This window comes from Bactrocera dorsalis, chromosome 3, assembly GCF_023373825.1.
Source record: "Bactrocera dorsalis isolate Fly_Bdor chromosome 3, ASM2337382v1, whole genome shotgun sequence".
In the NCBI taxonomy this organism is placed as follows: domain Eukaryota; kingdom Metazoa; phylum Arthropoda; class Insecta; order Diptera; family Tephritidae; genus Bactrocera; species Bactrocera dorsalis.
In genome coordinates, this window is record NC_064305.1 from 10,735,931 (window position 1) to 10,755,709 (window position 19,779).

A 19,779-nucleotide genomic window follows, 5' to 3' on the forward strand; every position below is an offset into this window, starting at 1 on the left:
GCTACGCAATTTCTTGCACATTTCAATTGCCCTCTAGTGTCTTTCACTGATTTTAAGAGTTTTTGTAATTTTTTTTTTGTTGGGTTTTGAATGAAGTTTTTGTTTTTTTGCACTGAAATTTTGCATGCGTCCTTTTCTTGCCATAAAGCTGCTTATTTGTTGGAACTGGCAATATCGAGCTATTATAGCATACAGCTGTCATACAAACTGATCGATCACAATCAAGTCCTTATATAGAAAACTTTTTTATTACACAAGATATCAACACGAAATTTGGCTTGGATTATTGTTCAAAGCAACGCTACAATCTCTGAGGAAATTGTTCAGATCGGACCACTATAACATATAGCTGTCATACAAACTGAACGATCCAAAACGAGTTCTTGTATGGAAAACTTTTTTACGAGACAAGTTATCAACACGAAATTTAGCTTGCTTTAACGCTCAAAGCAAAGCTACAATCTCTCTGGAAATTGTTCAGATCGGACCACTATAGCATATAGCTGTCATACAAACTGATCGATCAAAATCAGGTCCTTATATAGAAAACTTTTTTACTAGACAAGATATTAACACGAAATTTGGCTTGAATTATTGCTTAAAGCAAAGCTACATTCTCTGAAGAAATCGTTTCGATCGGACCACTATAACATATAGCTGCCATACAAACTGGCCGATCAAAATCTATAAAAAGACAACTGTGAAGGGTATTCTACTTGCGTTGCAGTCGTAGTTCAGATCTTTTCTTGTTTTTTGACTTTTCATTCAATTTTTGTTTAATTTAATTTACCGTTATTTTACTTATTCTTCTCACTTACATAGTGTTTTATGAAAATAATATTATTTTCTCATGATCTTCAAGTTTTCATTTTTATAATTTTTGTTACCAAATTTAAATATATTTTCTTTTCCTTTTTCGTTTTTCGATTTTAAATATTTTTTTATTATTTAATTTTTTAAATATTTTATTTTTTTTAAGATTTTTTTCCCCCTCATGCTTACATTTGGTGCCGTGCTATAGCCAAACCAAAACATTTCGCCGCCTTCCATTTGGTGCATGCTTGCTGTCTTCGAAGAAAAATTATATTTCTTTATTTTATTTTTATTTCAACTACACTGTGTCAGTTGCACTCAAGTAACAGCCAGAGGCCAAAGTATCACAAGCACAAAATTGTTTATATTTTTTTTGTAGATTTTTCCCACTTTTTATTTTTAATTTATATTTTTTGAAATAAAACAAATATTCAATAAAAAGCTGTTTTCGACAAGTCACTTGCAGAGTTGTGAAAGAATACAACCGCAAAAAGGGACGAAGAAAGCAATGTGCAAATGCAACAAAAACAATTACCACAAATGGCAACAAACGTCATTGGGGTACCGTTATATGCACGGTATTTGTATGCATTTCACGTAAATTGCAAAGGGGAAACGTTTAAGCGCCGAACTGAGGGCACATACAAATTCAAAAATACATACATACATATGTATGTACAAGTTTTTTGGCTTTGTGGCTCATTTTGCTGTCCTCTCAAATCCTGTTTTTGACTTTACGATCGCCTGAGGGGGAGACCACTCTTTTTGCAAGTCGTGTTTTGGCACAAAGTTCCATTACAAAAACAAAATGTAAATAAAATCAGCACAGAAGAGGTGAATTCGCAGAACTACATGTGAGCAACCAACGACAGTGTATGCGGAGTGAAGATCAGTAGCGATCAGTGTTGTTAAGTGGAGTTAAAAAAAAAACAAAATTTAACCAAAATAGCAGGAATCTCGAAAGCTATTACTTTAAATATTTTTTAATACAATTTTTTTATAATATCAACTCGATCGATCGTAACATTTTTTGAGGATCGTTAAAATTTTCTGAGCTCACTTTCAACAAACGCTTGTGTTTATTAAGTTTTAAAATCCGTGAATACAAAAAAATCTCTTATATACGCACTCCAACAAAAATATTTAGTCACTAAAAAGTCAAAAAGTAATAAACACACATGTCTTAGGTGAAGATCAGTTGCGATCAGTAGTTAGGATCAGTTGAACTTGAATAGGGACTACTACTAGAACGTACCTGTTTTGATAATTTTTCTACAAAGCAGCAAGATAAATGTCACATTCAAGTCTCCAAATGAAGATCAGTTCATACTGACCATGGCGTAAGATCAATTCGTACTGATTGGAATAGTCCTTGTAAGGAAAACTTTTTAATTTGAAGAGATATCTTCTCGAAATTTTGCACGAATTATTTTCCAAGGCATCACTACTATATACAAAGAAATTGTTCAGATCGGATCACTATAGCAAATAGCTGCCATACAAACTGACCGCTCAAAATCAAGTTTTTGTATGGAAAACTTTTTTATTTGAAGAGATATCTTCTCGAAATTTGGTATACATTATTTTCCGAGGCATCGCTACTATCTACGAAGAAATTGTTCAGATCGGATCATTATAGCATATAGCTGTCATACAAACTGACCGCTCAAAATCAAGTTCTTGTATGGAAAACTTTTTTATTTGAAGAGATATCTTCTCGAAATTTGGCGTGGATTACTTTCCAAGACATCGCTACAATCTACGAAGAAATTTTTCAGATTAGATCACTATAGCATATAGCTGCCATACAAACTGACCAATCAAAATCAAGTTATTGTATGGAAAACTTTTTTATTTGAAAAGATATTTTCTCGAAATTTGGCACGAGCTCCAAATCAAGTTCTTGTATTGAAAACTTTTTAATTTGAAAAGATATCTTCTCGAAATTTGGCGTGGATTACTTTCCAAGACATCGCTACAATCTACGAAAAAATTATTCAAATCGGAACAGTATAGCATATAGCTGCCATACAAATTGAAGGACCAGAAGAAAGTCCTTGTATGAAGAACTTTTTTATTTGAAGAGGTATCTTCTGGAAATTCAGAACGAATTATTATCCAAAGCAACGCTGGAGTCTACGAAGAAATTGTTCCGATCGCACTAATACAGCACATAGCTGCCATACATGCTGAGGCATCAAAATCAAGTCTTTGTATGGAAAGTGTTTTATTTGACAAAATATCTCTATTAGATAAGTTGATCAGGGCCGACTCAATCTCCAAACAAATGATTGATGCACCTGTGAAGAATTCAACTCCCTTCTTACTAAAAAGGCCTACGACAATCTCTTGCTCTAGTACCGCTCTACTATCTTTCCACTACTTATTACGACATATGCTTTATCTCTCACCCATAAATAGATCATAAAAACTAATTCCAATTATCTACAAATTGTTACTAAACTCATCATTCACACAAACTAGTTATTTATCACTCACACACCCACACACACGCCGTTGCTCCACGCGAAAACAAACAAGTTTGAACTTCAAGCATTGCAAATAAACAGAAAATTTGTTTACACACCAACTAGTTGCCCCCCGCCCTCTAAGCAAAAAGTGAGCGCGTAAGCAGGCAGTTCATTTTCAATTCGCTTGAATGCAATTCGAGAAGTGCTCTTGATTTGCAAAAATATTTACACTAAAAGAAAGTACAGCAATTGCAGAATGGAAGCAAGCACAGCGGCGACAGAAGTGGGCGGGGTGATGGTGCCAATAAATTGTAGCTCTTATTATTGGCGAAAAAAGCTGCGCTGCGTTCAATGATCATTTATATTGCCGCTGCTTATGAGAGATTGCTCTCTCTCTCTCTGTCTCTACGGTTTTTGTCGCTCTTTTGCTTCTCTCTCTTAATATGCATTGGCTCAATGCAACTAACAAATGCAATCGCCTTGAAGTTAAATTGCAATGATCACGATCACGATCGCATTGAGGATCATCGATTTTTTTCGATTGTTGATGAATTTGAATGCATAAGCAACGGTGTCGCTGTCGTCCCGCTTCTAACTACAAGTGTAATTATGCTTAGAAGCTCAACTTGAGGCAGTTAGATATTTATATTTGTATATAGAAATAGTTTTCTTGTTACTTTTTTATTTGGAAGCTTGACTGTGTTATTTGCTCGTTTTTTTTTTTAAGAATCTAACCTCTTTAAGTTTGCAGATCCTATAAAATAAATTTGAGTCAATACACTCAAAATTTTGAATATTTGGATTTAATGATCAGCATGATCACCTGAGTCGATTTTACCATGTTCGCCTGACTACCAGTATATACTTTAGTTTTTGAGATATCGTTCTGAAATTTTGGACACATTCTTTTCTCTTCAAGAAGCTGCTCATTTGTCGAAAGCGCCAACATCGGACCACTATACGACATGGCTGCCATACAAACTCATTGATCTAGCTCAAGTCCTTATATGAAAAACTTTTCTATTTCACAAGATATCTTCACGAAATTTGGCATAGAATATTTTCTCAGACAACACTATAATACACATACAAATTGATCAGATCGGCCCACTATAGCATATAGCTGCCATACAAACAGAACGATCAAAATCAAGTGCTTGTATGAAAAACTTTTTTATTTGACAAGATATCTGCACGAAATTGGGCATGGAATATTATCCAAGTTCATGCTACAATCTCCGAACATATTGTGCAGATCGGACCACTATATCCCACAGCTGCCATATAAACTAACCGCTCTGACTAATTGAATATCTTTTTTTTACCCTTTTAAGCTATAAGAAAGGCATCTGTAAGGGATATTATTGCCTTTGGTGCAGCCGAACTTAACGTTTCTCTTATTATTATTATTGTTGTTGTTGCCGAAATTGCTATTACTGCGGTTTACAAGTTTATTTTTTCAACTTTCTTATTTTTCACCGAAAACCAGCAACTTTTGCCACAAAAGCACGTTCAAAGTTTTACACGAATGCATGTGTGTGCGTGTATGTTTTGAAAAAAGTCTGCTGTCAATTTGTTATGTATTTGTTATTGCATTTTTGCGGCATGTTGGTATGTGTTTTTTCATTACACTTGGAATTACTTGCGCTTCTATTGCTTTTCTTACTATTTTCATTACACTTTTGGCTTGATTTTCGCCTGTTGGTTGCTGTTGTTATTGTTGTAGTTGCATGTGATTTTTAAGCTCGGTTTTGTGGGTCAGCGAAATTCAATGCACATGCACACGGACATACGCACAGCAAAATCGGTTGCATACAAATTTATGCACGTACCTTTATATATCTGTATATCTATATATGTATGTATATAGTATATAAGTATATATGTATGTATGTATATTAAGTATTTGTATATCTATATATGTATGTATATAGTATATAAGTATATATGTATGTATGTAAATTTATATGTATATGTATGCAAATATATGTATATGTTATTTCGTTCGAACAAATGCTTTGAAAACGTAATAAAATCGCACGCACACATAACGGACCCTAATGCAGCGCTGTGCAGGCGTGGCCGGACCCACAAAATGGCACGCCAAGCAGCGCTGGAAACTAAGCCGCGATTGTGAAGACTCCATAACCAAATCAACCAAAATTTGTGCTTGTGATACTTTGGCCATTTGTGAATTATTTTCAAAATTACTCATAATTTCAGAATTAATCGACTCGATTGAAATAAATTAAATGTTAATTGACTCCATTAAGCTTTTTGTTTAAATAAATTATTTATGACTTTAATTTAGTAAGCGTTTTATTAATTAATATCAAATAAATATTAATTGACTCAATTATTTGCGTACTAAAATGCCTGTAGATCTTGATTTAGTTAGCGTTTCATTAATAAAATTGTGTAAATATTTAATTGAATCAGTTAAGCGTCTACGTAAATTACTTATAAGCTAAATTACTTAACTGAGACTTCGATTTAGTAAAAATAATTTCAAAAGAAAAATAAATTAAACGCTAATTGACTCAATTATAATAAAGGAAATGTTAATTGACTCAATTAAGTGGCTGTATGCAACGGCTGTTACTTTAGCTCATCACTGTAAAGGTTAATTTAAGAACCTCATAATTTGAGCGTTAATTGACTTAATTGGAAAAATGTCAATTGACTTAATTAGGCGGCTTTTGACTGAAATTATTTATTTTAAGCTTTAATTTGGTAATTGACTCAATTATTTGCTGACTGAAATGACTGTAGCCTAATTGATTTAATTAAGCATCTGCATAAATTAATTTTAAGCTAAATCAATTATTTAAGACTTCAATAATAAAAATAAATTAAGATGTTAATTGACTAAATTATAATAAATAAAGTGTATCTTGAATCAATTAGGCGACTGAGATAGCCGCTAAACTGAAATTATTTATTCTAGACCTTAATTTTGCTAGCCTTTCAAATACAGCAATGCAAGTAAAGCTCTAAATTGACTCAATTATAATAAATTAAATTAAATTCAAATGACTCTCTTTATTATTCTTGAGTGCTTGTATGGAAAACTTTTTCATTTGAGGAGTTATCGTCACCAAATTTGGTGTATGTTATTGTCTAAGGCATCTGTTCAATCTCTCCGAAGAAATTATATAGATCGGATCACTATAGTTTATAGCTGCCATACAAACTGAACGATCGGAATCAGGAGCTTGTATGAAAAACTTTTTTATTTGAGGAGATATCTTCACGAAATTAACTATGAAATATTGTCCAAAACAATGCTATAATCTGAGAATAAATTGTTCAGATCGGACCACTAGAGCATATGGCTGTCATACAAACCGAAAAATCTTCTTTTTTTTTTTTGACAAGATATCTTTACGAAATTGGGCATAAAGTGTTATTGAAGGCAACGCTATAATTGATATTGTTTTATAGAATTATTCTTTATTTGTTTTATTTTTATTTATTGATTTATTTGTCATTTGCATTACATTCGCTGTTCAGTTTTATTTTTAGTTAATTTCCATTATAAATGCTCTTATTGAAAACTGATTTAATTGGCATAATAACTATCAATTCTCAATTTTACAATACAAGCTTGGTCATTGCAGGCGACGAACGGCAATTACGAGTGTCAAGCAGCTGGTTTGGCTGGTTTGGCGCGCAACAGCAACAAACGACAACGACAACAACAAAACACTCTCACTTATTTTGCGCATATTTTTCTATAGTTTAGCACCGATTCGCTGCCATACCTGTTGGTTGCATATTTTGCCATTAAACCATAACTTTTTTCACCTCCGCTCCCCCGCTAACGATTTGTGTATGCCATTATTGCAGTTGGCTTTTGCTATCACTGCTAGCCGATCGCGTCAGCTAAAAACATACCGCCGACATAAACGCGAGTGCAGTCGGAGAAAAATAGTCGCAGAAACACGCTTTGATTGCAACAACACAAAAACAGTTGGTGGAAAAAACGTGAAACACGTTGAAAAGTTCAGAACAAAACGGCTTTACGGGTGCAGCACCGCGGGCGCAGCGGGGAAAATAAAGCGCAAGAGCAAAGACCAAAACGCTGGCAAAACCAGTCAGCGCGCCGTTTCGAATGCACTTCGATTGTGCACTTCTGGCTGGCACTGTGTATGTGTGCGCTGCAATTCTGGATTCGCTGCACTTTATTGCTGCTGTTGTTGTTGTGCGGCTTGTTGTTGCAGTTGCAGCAGTCTCGACCAAAGTAGCAACACTGAAGGTGAACCAGAACATCAAAAAGATTTGTTTTACTTATTTCGTGGCGTATTTGTGGTTGCTGCGGTCGTTGTTGTTGTTGTGCATGTATTGCAATGCACTTTTTCTGCTGTGCTTATGCTGTTGTTGCTATTGTTGTTTGCATGCACATGCATTGCCGCTTTTTCCAATGAAATGCGCGCACAGCTTTAGAGAAACAGGTTTACACCGCGCCGCGCAACACAACAGCCAAGTGTCTAGCGAGCGACCAAGCCGGCGTATGGACAGGCAAGGCAAGGCAGCCCAGCCAAACGAGCGGTGAGCAGTCGAGCGAGTCGTGAAAGACGCAAAAGGATTTTGATTTGACTTTTGTGCCAAATCGAGATTTGTAAATGCATTCACGCGGCGAGCAGGCTTTAAATGAGAAGTTTATTTACATATTTCATAGAAATGCATACATATACTTATGTATGTACAAACCTTTATGTAAGTATATAAAATCATATGCTTGTATGGAAAATCGTTTTATTTGACAAGATAACTTCACGAAATTTGGCATGTAATATTATGTAAGGCAACACTATAATCTCCGAAATAATTGTTCAGATCGGACCACTATAGCATATAGCTGCCATACAAACTGAACGATCGAAATCAGATGCTTGTATGGAAAACTTTTTTAGTTGATGAGATATCGGCACCAAATTTGGGATGGGTTATTATCTAAGACATCGATGCAATCTCAGAAGAAATTGTTCAGATCGGACCACTAAAGCATATGGCTGCCATACAAACTGAGCGATCGAAATCAAGTGCTGGTATGGAAAACTTCTTTATTTGACAAGTTACTGTCACGAAAATCAGCATATAATATCATTGAAGGCAACACTATAATATCTGGAAATTATTCTCGGATCAGATCACTATAGCATATAGCTGCCATACAAACTAACCGATCAAAGTCAAGTTCGTGTATGGAAAACTTTTTTAATTGAAAAGTTATCTTCACAAAATTTGCCATAAAATATTACCCAAAACCACACTATAATCTCTGAAGAAATTTTTCAGATCGGACCACTATAGCATATGGCTGCCACACAAACTGAGCGATAAAAATTAGGTTCTTGTATGGAAAACTTTTGTATTTGACAAGTTATCTTTAGGAAATTCAGCATAAAATATTTTCTAAGGCAACACTATTATATCTGAGAAAAGTTCTCGGATCGAACAACTATAGCATATGGCTGCCATACAAACTGATAGAGGAAAAATAGGTTCTTGTATGGAAAGCTTTTGTATTTGACAAGATATCTTTACGAAATTCATATATGTACATATATATATATGTATCAGTAAAACTATATACATATATGTAACATGATGTACGTCCATTGTATGTACATATGTATGTATATAAGTATGTATGTTTATCTAGTATCTACTAAACTTTTGCTAGCACTGTTCAGTCTAATCCGCTTGAAGCCCCCAACCGCGTTTAGTTGCTCTAAATGACTTTTGCAACAACAACAGCAAGTAATTTGTAAACAAATATACATTAGTACATAGATATACATACATATGTAAATAAATAATGCCACAAATTAAATAAATAGAAATATCGAGCGCTATAAAAGCCAGTAGCGGCAGCACGTTTATCCACATACCTTTAGTCAAGGGTATGCTTTCTTACATACAAAAATACATACTTACAAACACACACATACTTATATAACACAAATACATGCACTCATATGTACTGCTGATTATTTATTTATTTTAATTTTATTGTTATTGTTATATTGCGCTGCTATTGTTAGTGCAGTTGCTTTTGCTTCGGCTAAGCGGGCAGCTGGTTTTAGCGCAAAAATTCTGCTGATACGACGCTTTCTACAATAGTAACACAGCACCAATACAGAAGCCATACCATTGTTTTACATATGTGTGTATATTAAATAATAAGTATGTGTGCGTGTGTGTGTATTTATTATGCATATATGTGTGTGTTATTATGCATATGTATATGTATGCGTGTATGTGTGCGTGCGCGCTAAAACCCGTTAGTGTCTCGTTAATGCGGCGGCTATGACATTTTCCAACTTGACGCTTTTTCGCATTACAAGTTAGTTATTGGTGCAACAACAACAAGCACCGTGTTAGCTCTCGCCCAGAGGCGCTTTTAGCTCACTGCTCGCTTTGCATGTTTATAATTTATTTAATAAACAAGCGCAATATCTATAATAATAATGATGTTTTGTTGTTGTTGTAGCTCTGTTGGACTTTTCACTTTCATTGCGTGTTTCGGAAAATTTTCGAAATTGCTGTTGCAATGACGTCGTGGATTTCATACATACATAGAACTTACTACAAATGTACACATGTATGTATGCAATTTAGTATGTGTCTGTCTGGCCTTTGGGCTTGTTTTTTTTTTGCTTTTTTTTTAGTAGTCGGCGTTCTAAGCAACTATGTATATACTAAAAATGGCTTATTAAAAGGTGTGTTTTTATTTAGAACTAAATTATTTAAAACTTTTCATTTAAAATAATTTTTTTCTATTATTTTTCTAGGTGGCAACTCCATAATAAATACTATTTTTCATTTAAAAAAAATCCAAAAAGGCAAACAAAGGGTACAACACAGGTATTACTAACTACATTTTCAGGTTATGTAATATTTTTTTTTGTAAATAGGTGGCAACCCCAGTTCCAATGTTTTCTAAAACTATTTCAAATTATGTTGGTGTACCATACTCCAGCTTAATATTGAATGAATTGAAAATTTTTATTAAAAATAAAGTGGCAACCCTTGTTAATTTTATGCATTTTGCGCTACTAGTTGTTATTTTTTACAGCGAAAGTTTTTTTCCAACCGTTTAACTGGTGTATTTGAGTTATAATTTCAAGGCTATAATCAAAATTATACCAAAATTAGGTGGCAACTCTTGTTTAAATATTTTTTAAAACTATTTAAAATATATCTATACTATAATCCAACTAAATATTGAATGAATTGAATTTTTATATTGGAAATAAGTTGATAAACCCGTTAAAATTAGTAGTAACGTTTTTGAAAACCGCTTAGTTTGCGTATTTTTGCCATATTTTGAAAGATTAAAAAAATTATGTCAGAAATAGGTGGCATTTCTTGTTAAAACATTTTCTAAAATTAATTGAAACATTTCTATGCTATAAAATATTTCTATGCTATAATCCAACTAACTGATTTGAAATTTTTAGTTGTAAAAAAGGTGGCAACCCTTCTAAAATATCTACATAAATAGGTTAGTACTTACTATTTTTCACAGTAAACTTTTTTCGAACTGGCTAACTTGGAAATTTTACGTAATTTTGAATGCTATGTAAATTTTTTTGAAAAAGGTGGCAACCCTTTTTTATATTTGTTAAAAGTATTGAAAATATTTACTGTACACATTTATGTATAACCCACCTGAATATTGATTTAAGTTTGTAGTTGAAAATATGGTGGCAACCCTATTTAAATTTTTCATATTGGTCTATTAATTATTTTGCAGTTTGTTTTTGTTTTGCTACCGGTTAACCTAATATTTTAGGTATTTTAGCTACATTTTTAAAGATGAAGAAATTAAATAAAAAATAGGTGGCAACTCTTTTTTATTTCATAAAATTATTAAAAATATTTACTTTCGACATACATGAATGTTTAACCCACCTGAATATTGACTTGATTTAAATTTTTAATCGAAAAAAGGTGGCAACCCTTGTAAAATATCTCATATTGTTCTATTAGTTATTATTTTTCACAGTTTATTTTAATTTTTTGCAAGCGGTTAAACGTCTATTTTAGCAAAATTTTCAAAGATAAAAAATTATACAGGAAATAGGTGGTAACTCTTTTTTTTTGTATTTGCCAAGAGTATTTAAAATATTTACTTTATACATAAATCTACCAAAAAAGCCAAAATGTATCAGCAGCTTTATGCGATTATGGCCATTAAAGTACATCTTTCAAGCTTTTCGGGAGATTTTGGATTTTTTTTTTGTGAAAAGTTTTGTTTTGAATAAGGAAATGTGATATAATGTTTATATTTACACATATGTACATACATACGTATGTGTAAAGCGCTCAACTCTCTTCTTTTTGCGACCACTGGCATGTTCCAAACTCTTTGTAAAATTTCTATTTCCTCCAAAACCTTTGACTTGCAACAACTCTTGAGCGCCACTAAATCAACTCTGTACTTTTCCACATCGACCACATAGCAACCACTGTGTGTGGCGTCATCAAACACCGACGAAATATCGAAACGTTTACAAAAAAAAAAAACAAACAAATTATAAACAAAAACAAAAATGCTGTTGAAAAGCATAGAAAAAACAATGAAATTCGTATGAAATGCTTTTATAGGCTTTTAAGTGCAGAAATACCACAAAATTGCGCCACATATCAAATTGGAATTAACCAAAATCAACAGCAAATCCATTAAATCTACAGAGCTTAGAAGATATGTAGAAGCATAATAGCAGCGCCTACCTAAAAAAATTAACTCGAATTGGTAATTAAAAACACACTTGTTTTATGCTAGAAGTAGGCACCAGATGAGCCAGCGGAGCAGATGTGCCTTGTTAAAAAAATTATTTATTTTTATTTTTAGTTTAAGTTTTGTTTTTGTGATTTTAGAACAAGCAATTTTCGAGGGAAGACAGGTGTATGTGTCAGTATATATGAGTGCTATAAAAAAATTGTATTAAAAAGCAAATGCCTACGAAAACATTTACAAATAAAACACTTTAAGGGATGTAAAATTTTAAATCAGCAATTTCTGTCTCAGATGAACACACTTTGCGGAACAAATTGTCGTTCTAGGCATGAATTTAGTGTTTATTTCGGTCAAAATGCAAGACTTTTTGTGAGAAAAATATCGTGACTATCTGTCGAGGGTTTTTTGACGATGTTTCGGAGGTTGAATTGACAGGAATTTTTGTATTGAAGACCTTTATGAGAAGCACAGGGTGATCCAGAGAGGAGAAAATAAAGTGAGGGGCATTTTTTACCCCCCCGCCGTTTCATAACGGTCCTTATAAAGGACAGAAATGTCACACCTAAGTTACCCTAGAATAGTTGGGTAAGGTTTTTATATTATAATAATATATAGAGAAAATTCGGTTATCGATTTGGAAATCTTTGAATCTGAAAAGCTACTTTCTTCTATTCGCTAACTGTTAGCAGGTGCTTAGAAATTTGTCTAAAATATGAGAATTTATTATAATAAAAAAAAGATAATACTTCAGCAGTTAATGGCAGCTGCTCTACATATTTCTTTTTTCATTTGACAGAGTTGCCAACTATTTTTAGTAGAGAAAAGGCAAAAAACAAATAATTAATAGTGTGAAAAGAATTTTCAGAATATTTTAATAGAGTTGCCAGCTGCTCTGAATTATATTTTTTTAATTTGACAGAGTTGCCAACTATTTTTAGGTAGAAAAAATAAGCAAAAAATTAATTAAAAATTAGAAATAGATTTCAGAACATTTTTAAAAAAAGTTCACAGCTGATTTAGAGTATAATTTTTTCATTTGACAGAGTTGCCAACTATTTTTCAGTAGGAAAAAAAGCAAATATAAATTATTATAGAAAAAATTATTTACAGAATATTTCATAATAGCTTTTGATAAAGTTACCAGCTGCTCTACAATATATACTTTTGCCTTTAACAGGGTTACCAGCCATTCTTCAGTAGAAAAAAATAATAAAAAGATAATTATTTGCGAAAAAATTTTATAAAATATTAGAATATAGAGTTGCAAACTGTGTTCAGTAAAAAAGTAAGATTTTTCAAATACAATTGGTAATAATAGGTCGCTACAGACGCAGTCAAAGATAAAACGCTTGTGAAATATGAAGTGCCACGTTTATAAATGTTAACCAAAAAATGTGCTACCGTCTGCCAAGTCAAGTCATTAACGTTCCACGATATAAGGACTCATATGCATAACGAGCCAAATTACAATTCGCAAAGCTTACACACATACCGACATAGAGTGCGTTTGAAATACGCACTTGGCGCTCTAAATCGGTAATTTGGCTATTTAAGAACCGCTGTAATTGATTTTCGCGCTATATGGCGTACATGACTGATTATATGCAAATCATACATACATACACACAAATATACTTATATGTATAGTGTTTGTATATATGGAGGTTGCCTGAAAATCGCTAGTGTTACAAAGTAACACAACGTACGTGATTGCGCTGCAACACTTTTGCACCTGTAATGAGACAACAATGAGGACAACAACAATAACAATAGTAGTATAACAAAGTATGCGGGCGCCAGTCATTGCAAAAGCATGTTAACAATGTTGCAATCCACTATATATCTAAGCTGGCGCTGTCACATATAGTTTTGCAATTGAGTTCTACATATTTGTATGTATGTGTGTATGCACAATTGTGGGATAAACCAGAGGAAACGTTAACTACGACTGCGCCGAAGCTCTAATACCTCACATGTGCATTTTTGTAGCATAAAAGGGTATAAAATGAGCATTATCTGCATTTGTATCGGTCAGTTTGTATGGCAGCTATATGATATAGTAGTCCGATCTGTATAATTTTTACGTGGATTGTAGCGTTGTTTTGGACATGAATCAAGCCAAGTTTCGTGAAGATATCTTTTCAAATAAAAAAGTTTTCTATACAAAGACTTGATTTTGATAGGTCAGTTTGTATGGCAGCTATATGCTATAGTGGTCCGATCTAAACCATTCCTACGGAGATTGCAGCGTAGCTTTGTACAATAAGTCTAGGAAAATTTCATAGCGATATCTTTTCAAATAAAAAAGTTTTCTATACAAGTGCTTGATTTTGACCGATTAGTTTGTATGACAGCTATATGCTATAGTGGTCCGATCTGAATCATTTCTACAGAGATTATAGCGTTGCTTTAGGTAATAAATCAAGACAAATTTCATAAAGATATTTTTTCAAATAAAAAAGTTTTCCATACAAATACTTATTCATGAGCGGTTAGTTTGTATGGCAGCTATATGTTATAGTTGTCCGATATTGACGATTTTGACAAATGAGCAGCTCCTTGACGAGAAAAGAACATTTGTACAATTTCAAAGCGATATCTCAAAAACTAAGGGACTAATTCGCAACATGTTACTACCTTCACCGCAAACTTAATGTACTCGTACTCTGTTCAGGGCATACAAAGTTGAAGTATGTACTTATGTATGTACATATTTATGTAAATGAAGTATTTAGCACGAAAAGTCGTTTAATTACGGTTAAAACGCGTTTAAAGCGTAATGAGCGCATTTAGCTTGGCACAGAGGTATGTCATTTCACACACACACTCAAAGGCACACATGCTTCCATGCTATATCTTTTAAAAACGATATCTGGAGCTGCATGTTTAGCTAAGCCAACACGATATTTTGAGTCGCGATAGTTACACTACAATGCGCCGACAATAAATGGTGAACATACATACATACATACACACATCCAAATATATTGAATGGAAAATGTTAGGCCGTAAGAGCTGGAGGGATTTTTAGTCACTTTTCAGCGACTGTCGTTGTTTTACAGTTACTAAGCCTGTACATAAATATATACTAGGTATATAAGTATACACATATACATATCTACATGCGTAAACCCGTCTGTATAACTCTGGGTGTGTCATTTCAAACACTTGAGCTTTTTTTGCGCTTAAAATGTTTTTAATGCCGCCTATCAATCGCTATTTTCCACTTCTTGCTCCAAAAATTCGTTTCACTTACAGTTAATGTAGCGCGACATCTTGTGAAGACAATCAACTTAAAAGACTTAGCGGTTGTTGTTGTTGGCTATTTGGGTTAGAGATGACAGTTATTAACCTATTTACTTAAACAGCCTCACCAAGTGAGTAAATAGCACTTACTTGCTATTTTTCAAGCATTAAATTCCAACTGGGAGATAAAAGAGAAATGAAAGCTTCTAAAACTTAAATAAAGCTTTTTTAAAAGCTTTTGGAAATGATGTATAAATAAATTGCGAAAACCCGCTAAATTTATAGCGAAGAATTAAAAAAAAAATTTGTGAAAGCTTTGAAAAGCTTTTTTTGAAAGGTACTGGAAAAACTGCTACCAAAGTTTTTTGGAATGCCTTTTGCAAATATTTAGAAAACCTCGAAAATTTACAGTGAAAGATTTAAGACTTTTATGACAGCTTTGAAAAAAACACATAGTGAAATTAAAAAAAAAAATCACGAAAGCTTTGAAAACCTTTTATGAAAGCTACTTTTTATGAAAGCTACTTCTATTTGCTACTATAAAAGCCATTGAAAATGCTTTATAAATATTTTGTGAAAAACTGAAAAAAATATAGTGAAAATTTTAAGACCAATTTTTACGGAAGCTTTGAAAAGCTTTTATTGAATCATTTTCTTATTTGTTGAGTACAACTTGTTTTAACTATTTTCATTTTTTCACAAAGTAAAACTTCAATTGACTCGGCTATAATCGCATAAGCGGTGTCTACGCCAATTAAGAAGAAGAAGAAAACTTCAATGGAAGCTTAGAAAAGCTCAAATTCAAATTTATAGTGATAACTATAAAACAAAAACTTTTATGAAAGCTTTGAAAACTTTTTATGGAAGCTGCTTTTATTTGCTCTTACAAAAGCTCTTGAAAATGTTTTGTAAAAATATTGCGAAAACCTGAAAAACCTCCACTGAAAGCTTTATGACCAACTTCTACGGAAACTTTGAAAAGCTTTTATTGAAGCTTCTTCTTATTTGTAGAGTACAACTTGTTTTAACTATTTTAATTTTTTCACAAAATAAAACTTCAATGAAAACTTAGAAACCCTGTAAAATTTATAGTGATAACTATAAAACAAAAACTTTTATAAAAGCTTTGAAAACTTTTTATGGTAGCCGCTTTTTTTTTGCTGTTACAAAAGCTCTTGAAAATGCTTTTTAAAAGTATTGCAAAAAGCTTCAGTGAAAGTTTTATGACCAACTTCTATCGAAGCTTTGAAAAGCTTTTATTGAATCTTCTTCTGATTTTTAAAGTACAACCTGCTTTAATTATTTTAATTTATTTTACAAAATAAAACATCTTTGAAAGCTTAGAAAAGCTTTTTTTGAAAAAGCTTTTGAAACAATTTTTTTATGTAGGTATTGACTAGCAGGTACATAGTATACCCTACTACCTATTTCAAGTACAAAACTAAAACTAAAAGTTTGTAGCTTTTACACGCTTTCCGAGAAATAGTTGAATTTCTGAAAGCTTTTGAGCAATTATGTAACGAATTTCGAAATTCTTCTTCCGAAAGCTATAAAGCTGTTTTTAATATAATAATTTTGGAAAATATTTTTATATGCAGCTGCAGTTCTTTCACACTACTGTGAAAAGTATTAAACTCTTCGGAAAACTAAGAAAATACTTTGGTAAAGCTTTTACTCGTGTAAGCTTCATAAAAGCTGCTTTTATTTGTATATTCAGTGTGTTTATCTATGAACCTTGCAGAATTATTTCCGCTGTCAAATATATCTAAATTACGCTTACAAAGTTGCATTCCGTGACAAGAAACAGATTTTCTTCTCAAAGCTAATTAAAGCATAGTAATCATTACATCTAAAATAAATATAATTAAAATATTGTTACAATGAAATTCCAATATGTCGAAATAAATATTTATCCACAGTATTTATAGCAAATACATTACAGAAGCGCGCACAAATACATAAATAACTCACACATACACACACACGGAGCTAAAGCTACAAAGCGAGCCATTGATTTCCCCACATTCAGCCAAGCAAAACAGATTTTCAATGGCCGGCATTTTATTGCCTAATTATGACGCTTTCGGAAGACGTCTTTATTGTCTAACTGTTGATTAAATACACATATGTATTTACAAAGGAAAAACAAAAATAAATACACACGCATACAAAGTATTTGGCATGGCAAACTAAGTAGTCAGCATGAGAACAGCGAAGAAAATTGTGTAAAAATTTCCCAGCCGCCACTGAGCCGAGGGCAAGCAACAACAATGAGGAAATAAAAACCGAAAATTCAAAGTAATTATTTTAAATTGCATTTTTATAATTTCCTACTTTGCATTTGGCATTTTGATCTTACACTTTTACATAATTAACGGTGGCAGGAATCTGGGTATTTATTGCTTTTCCATATTTTTGACTGCTTTTATCATCATGTGGCGCGTAAATAAATGTTGAAATAATTTTCTGTAATTATTGCATTGCTGGCGATAATTTGAAATAAAAAGAAATAAAATAAAAAAATTATAAAAAAACATTTCTTAAAAACAAAAAAATTCTTAACACAATATAAAAAAAATAAAAAAATATTAAAAAAAAATAAAAATAAAAATATTAAAAAAAATAAAAATATTAAAAATATTAAAAAAAAAATAAAAATATTAAAAAAAAATAAAAATATTTAAAAAAATTAAAATAAAAATATTTGAAAATTGAAAAAATAAAAAAAAACATTTAAAAAAATAAAAAAAAAACTATTTAAAAAAATTAAAAAAAAATATTTGAAATTTAAAAAAAAAATATTTAAAAAAATTAAAAAAAAAAATATTTAAAAATTAAAAAAAGGATATTAAAAACAACTTACAAACATTTTTTTTTAATAATTTTTTTTTTTAATTTTTTTAAATTACTTACATATATCGATATTTTGTCGCTTAGAAGTGAAAATTTCAAAATTAAAAGTTATGTTCTCAGTATTTACATTAGAAGCAAATGCAAAATCGATTAGTATATTTATCGATAGCAAAATCATCGATTATTATTTTTTAATTGGAAGCAGATGCAAAATAATCGATTAATATATTTATCGATAACAAAATTATCGATTGTTATTTTTTTATCGATAATGTTAAACATTATTGGGTTATTAGTTTGATATATTTGACGGAAAGATAATATAAATAAATGATTAATTTTTATCCATAATTTATCGTTTAATTATTTTTTTTTAATTGTTTTGAATTTCTATCGATAGTATTTTGTCGATTAGAAGTGAAAATTTTAAAATTAAAAGTTATGTTCTCAGTATTTACATTAGAAGCAGATGCAAAATCGATCAGTATATTTATCGATAGCAAAATTATAGATTATTATTTTTTAATTGGAAGCAGATGCACAATAATCGATTAGTATGTTTATCGATAAAAAATATCGATTGTTATTTTTTTATCGATAATGTTAAACATTATTGGGTTATTAGTTTAATACATTTGATGAAAGATAATATAAATAAATGATTAATTTTTATCGATAATTTATCGTTTAGTTTTTTTATCTTTAACAGTTGTCCATCAGAACAAAAATTTAATTTATTTTATCGGCAATGCGTGACAAGTTATAAGTACCAACAGAAGAAATAGATTTGTATTAATATATTTCTTAAGAAAATAATCGATTAATATTTTTATCGATATTTTTGGCATTGTTTTGTTGTTATTATAATTTTGTGAATATTTAAAATAAATAAATTGTCGATAATAGATCGATTAATTTTATATCCTTAAAAGATTAAGGGAATCAAAGCCTAAAATAAGAAGTCTATTCGGTAAATAGCAAAAAGAACAGGCAATTAACAGACCCCTATATTCAACCCAAAAATTTAATTGCATCGAAATTGCTTATGAGAAAAATGTGCTGCACTTCACAATTCAATTTTCACCAACAAACATTACAACTCGCCCTCGTACCGCTCCCACTTGGAAAGCCACAGCAGCAGTTTAAAGAAAATCGGTCAAAAGCCTCATTTCCACAGCAAGTATTCTCCGTGAAGCTCTTCAAAACAAAGTGCAGCAAAGAAAAGTGAAGTGCTAAGAAAATAATAACGGCGAAAGACGAAGCAGTAGAGATACGAGTAGAAAATGTTGCGCGAGTTCGCAACTGATGGCTGCAACTGCTTGCTTCCACCGGTGAGACGAAGGCAAATCGATAAGGAAAATATTAAATAAAGTTAGAATTTGAGCAAAATGAAGAGCAAAATTCACATTAGCAAACAAATGAAGCGGATAGGTGCTTGAAGTTGGCAGCTCTTTATGATAGCATTCGGAAAGTTATTAAACAAATGAGAAATGTTTTTATGAATTCAGTGACATTTCAGGTAAAATTCGGTTATCTGTTTCATTATTTTAATTATTGGAGAACATTTAAATTAAACAAAAAACACGTTAGGGTCAGTTTACAAGAAAAGTACCAAGAGTTGGTAAACCAAAAGATCTAAAAACG

At 31.7% G+C, this 19,779-nt stretch overlaps 1 protein-coding gene across 5 annotated transcripts in view; it reads right to left on the minus strand.

Moving 5' to 3' along the window:
- The window catches only part of LOC105233822 (heterogeneous nuclear ribonucleoprotein L), a 289,357-nt gene that overhangs the window by 218,174 nt on the left and 51,404 nt on the right, over positions 1 to 19,779 (minus strand). Inside the window, exon 1 of one of the 5 annotated variants that reach the window (XM_049453021.1) lies at positions 1,003 to 1,865. The exons of the other annotated variants lie outside the window; for them this stretch is intronic. Within the exon in view, the coding sequence (XP_049308978.1) occupies positions 1,003 to 1,059 (57 nt within the window). The 5' untranslated portion in view covers positions 1,060 to 1,865. Of the gene's footprint in view, positions 1 to 1,002; positions 1,866 to 19,779 lie in introns of those variants that run through there. 5 annotated transcript variants of the gene reach the window in all.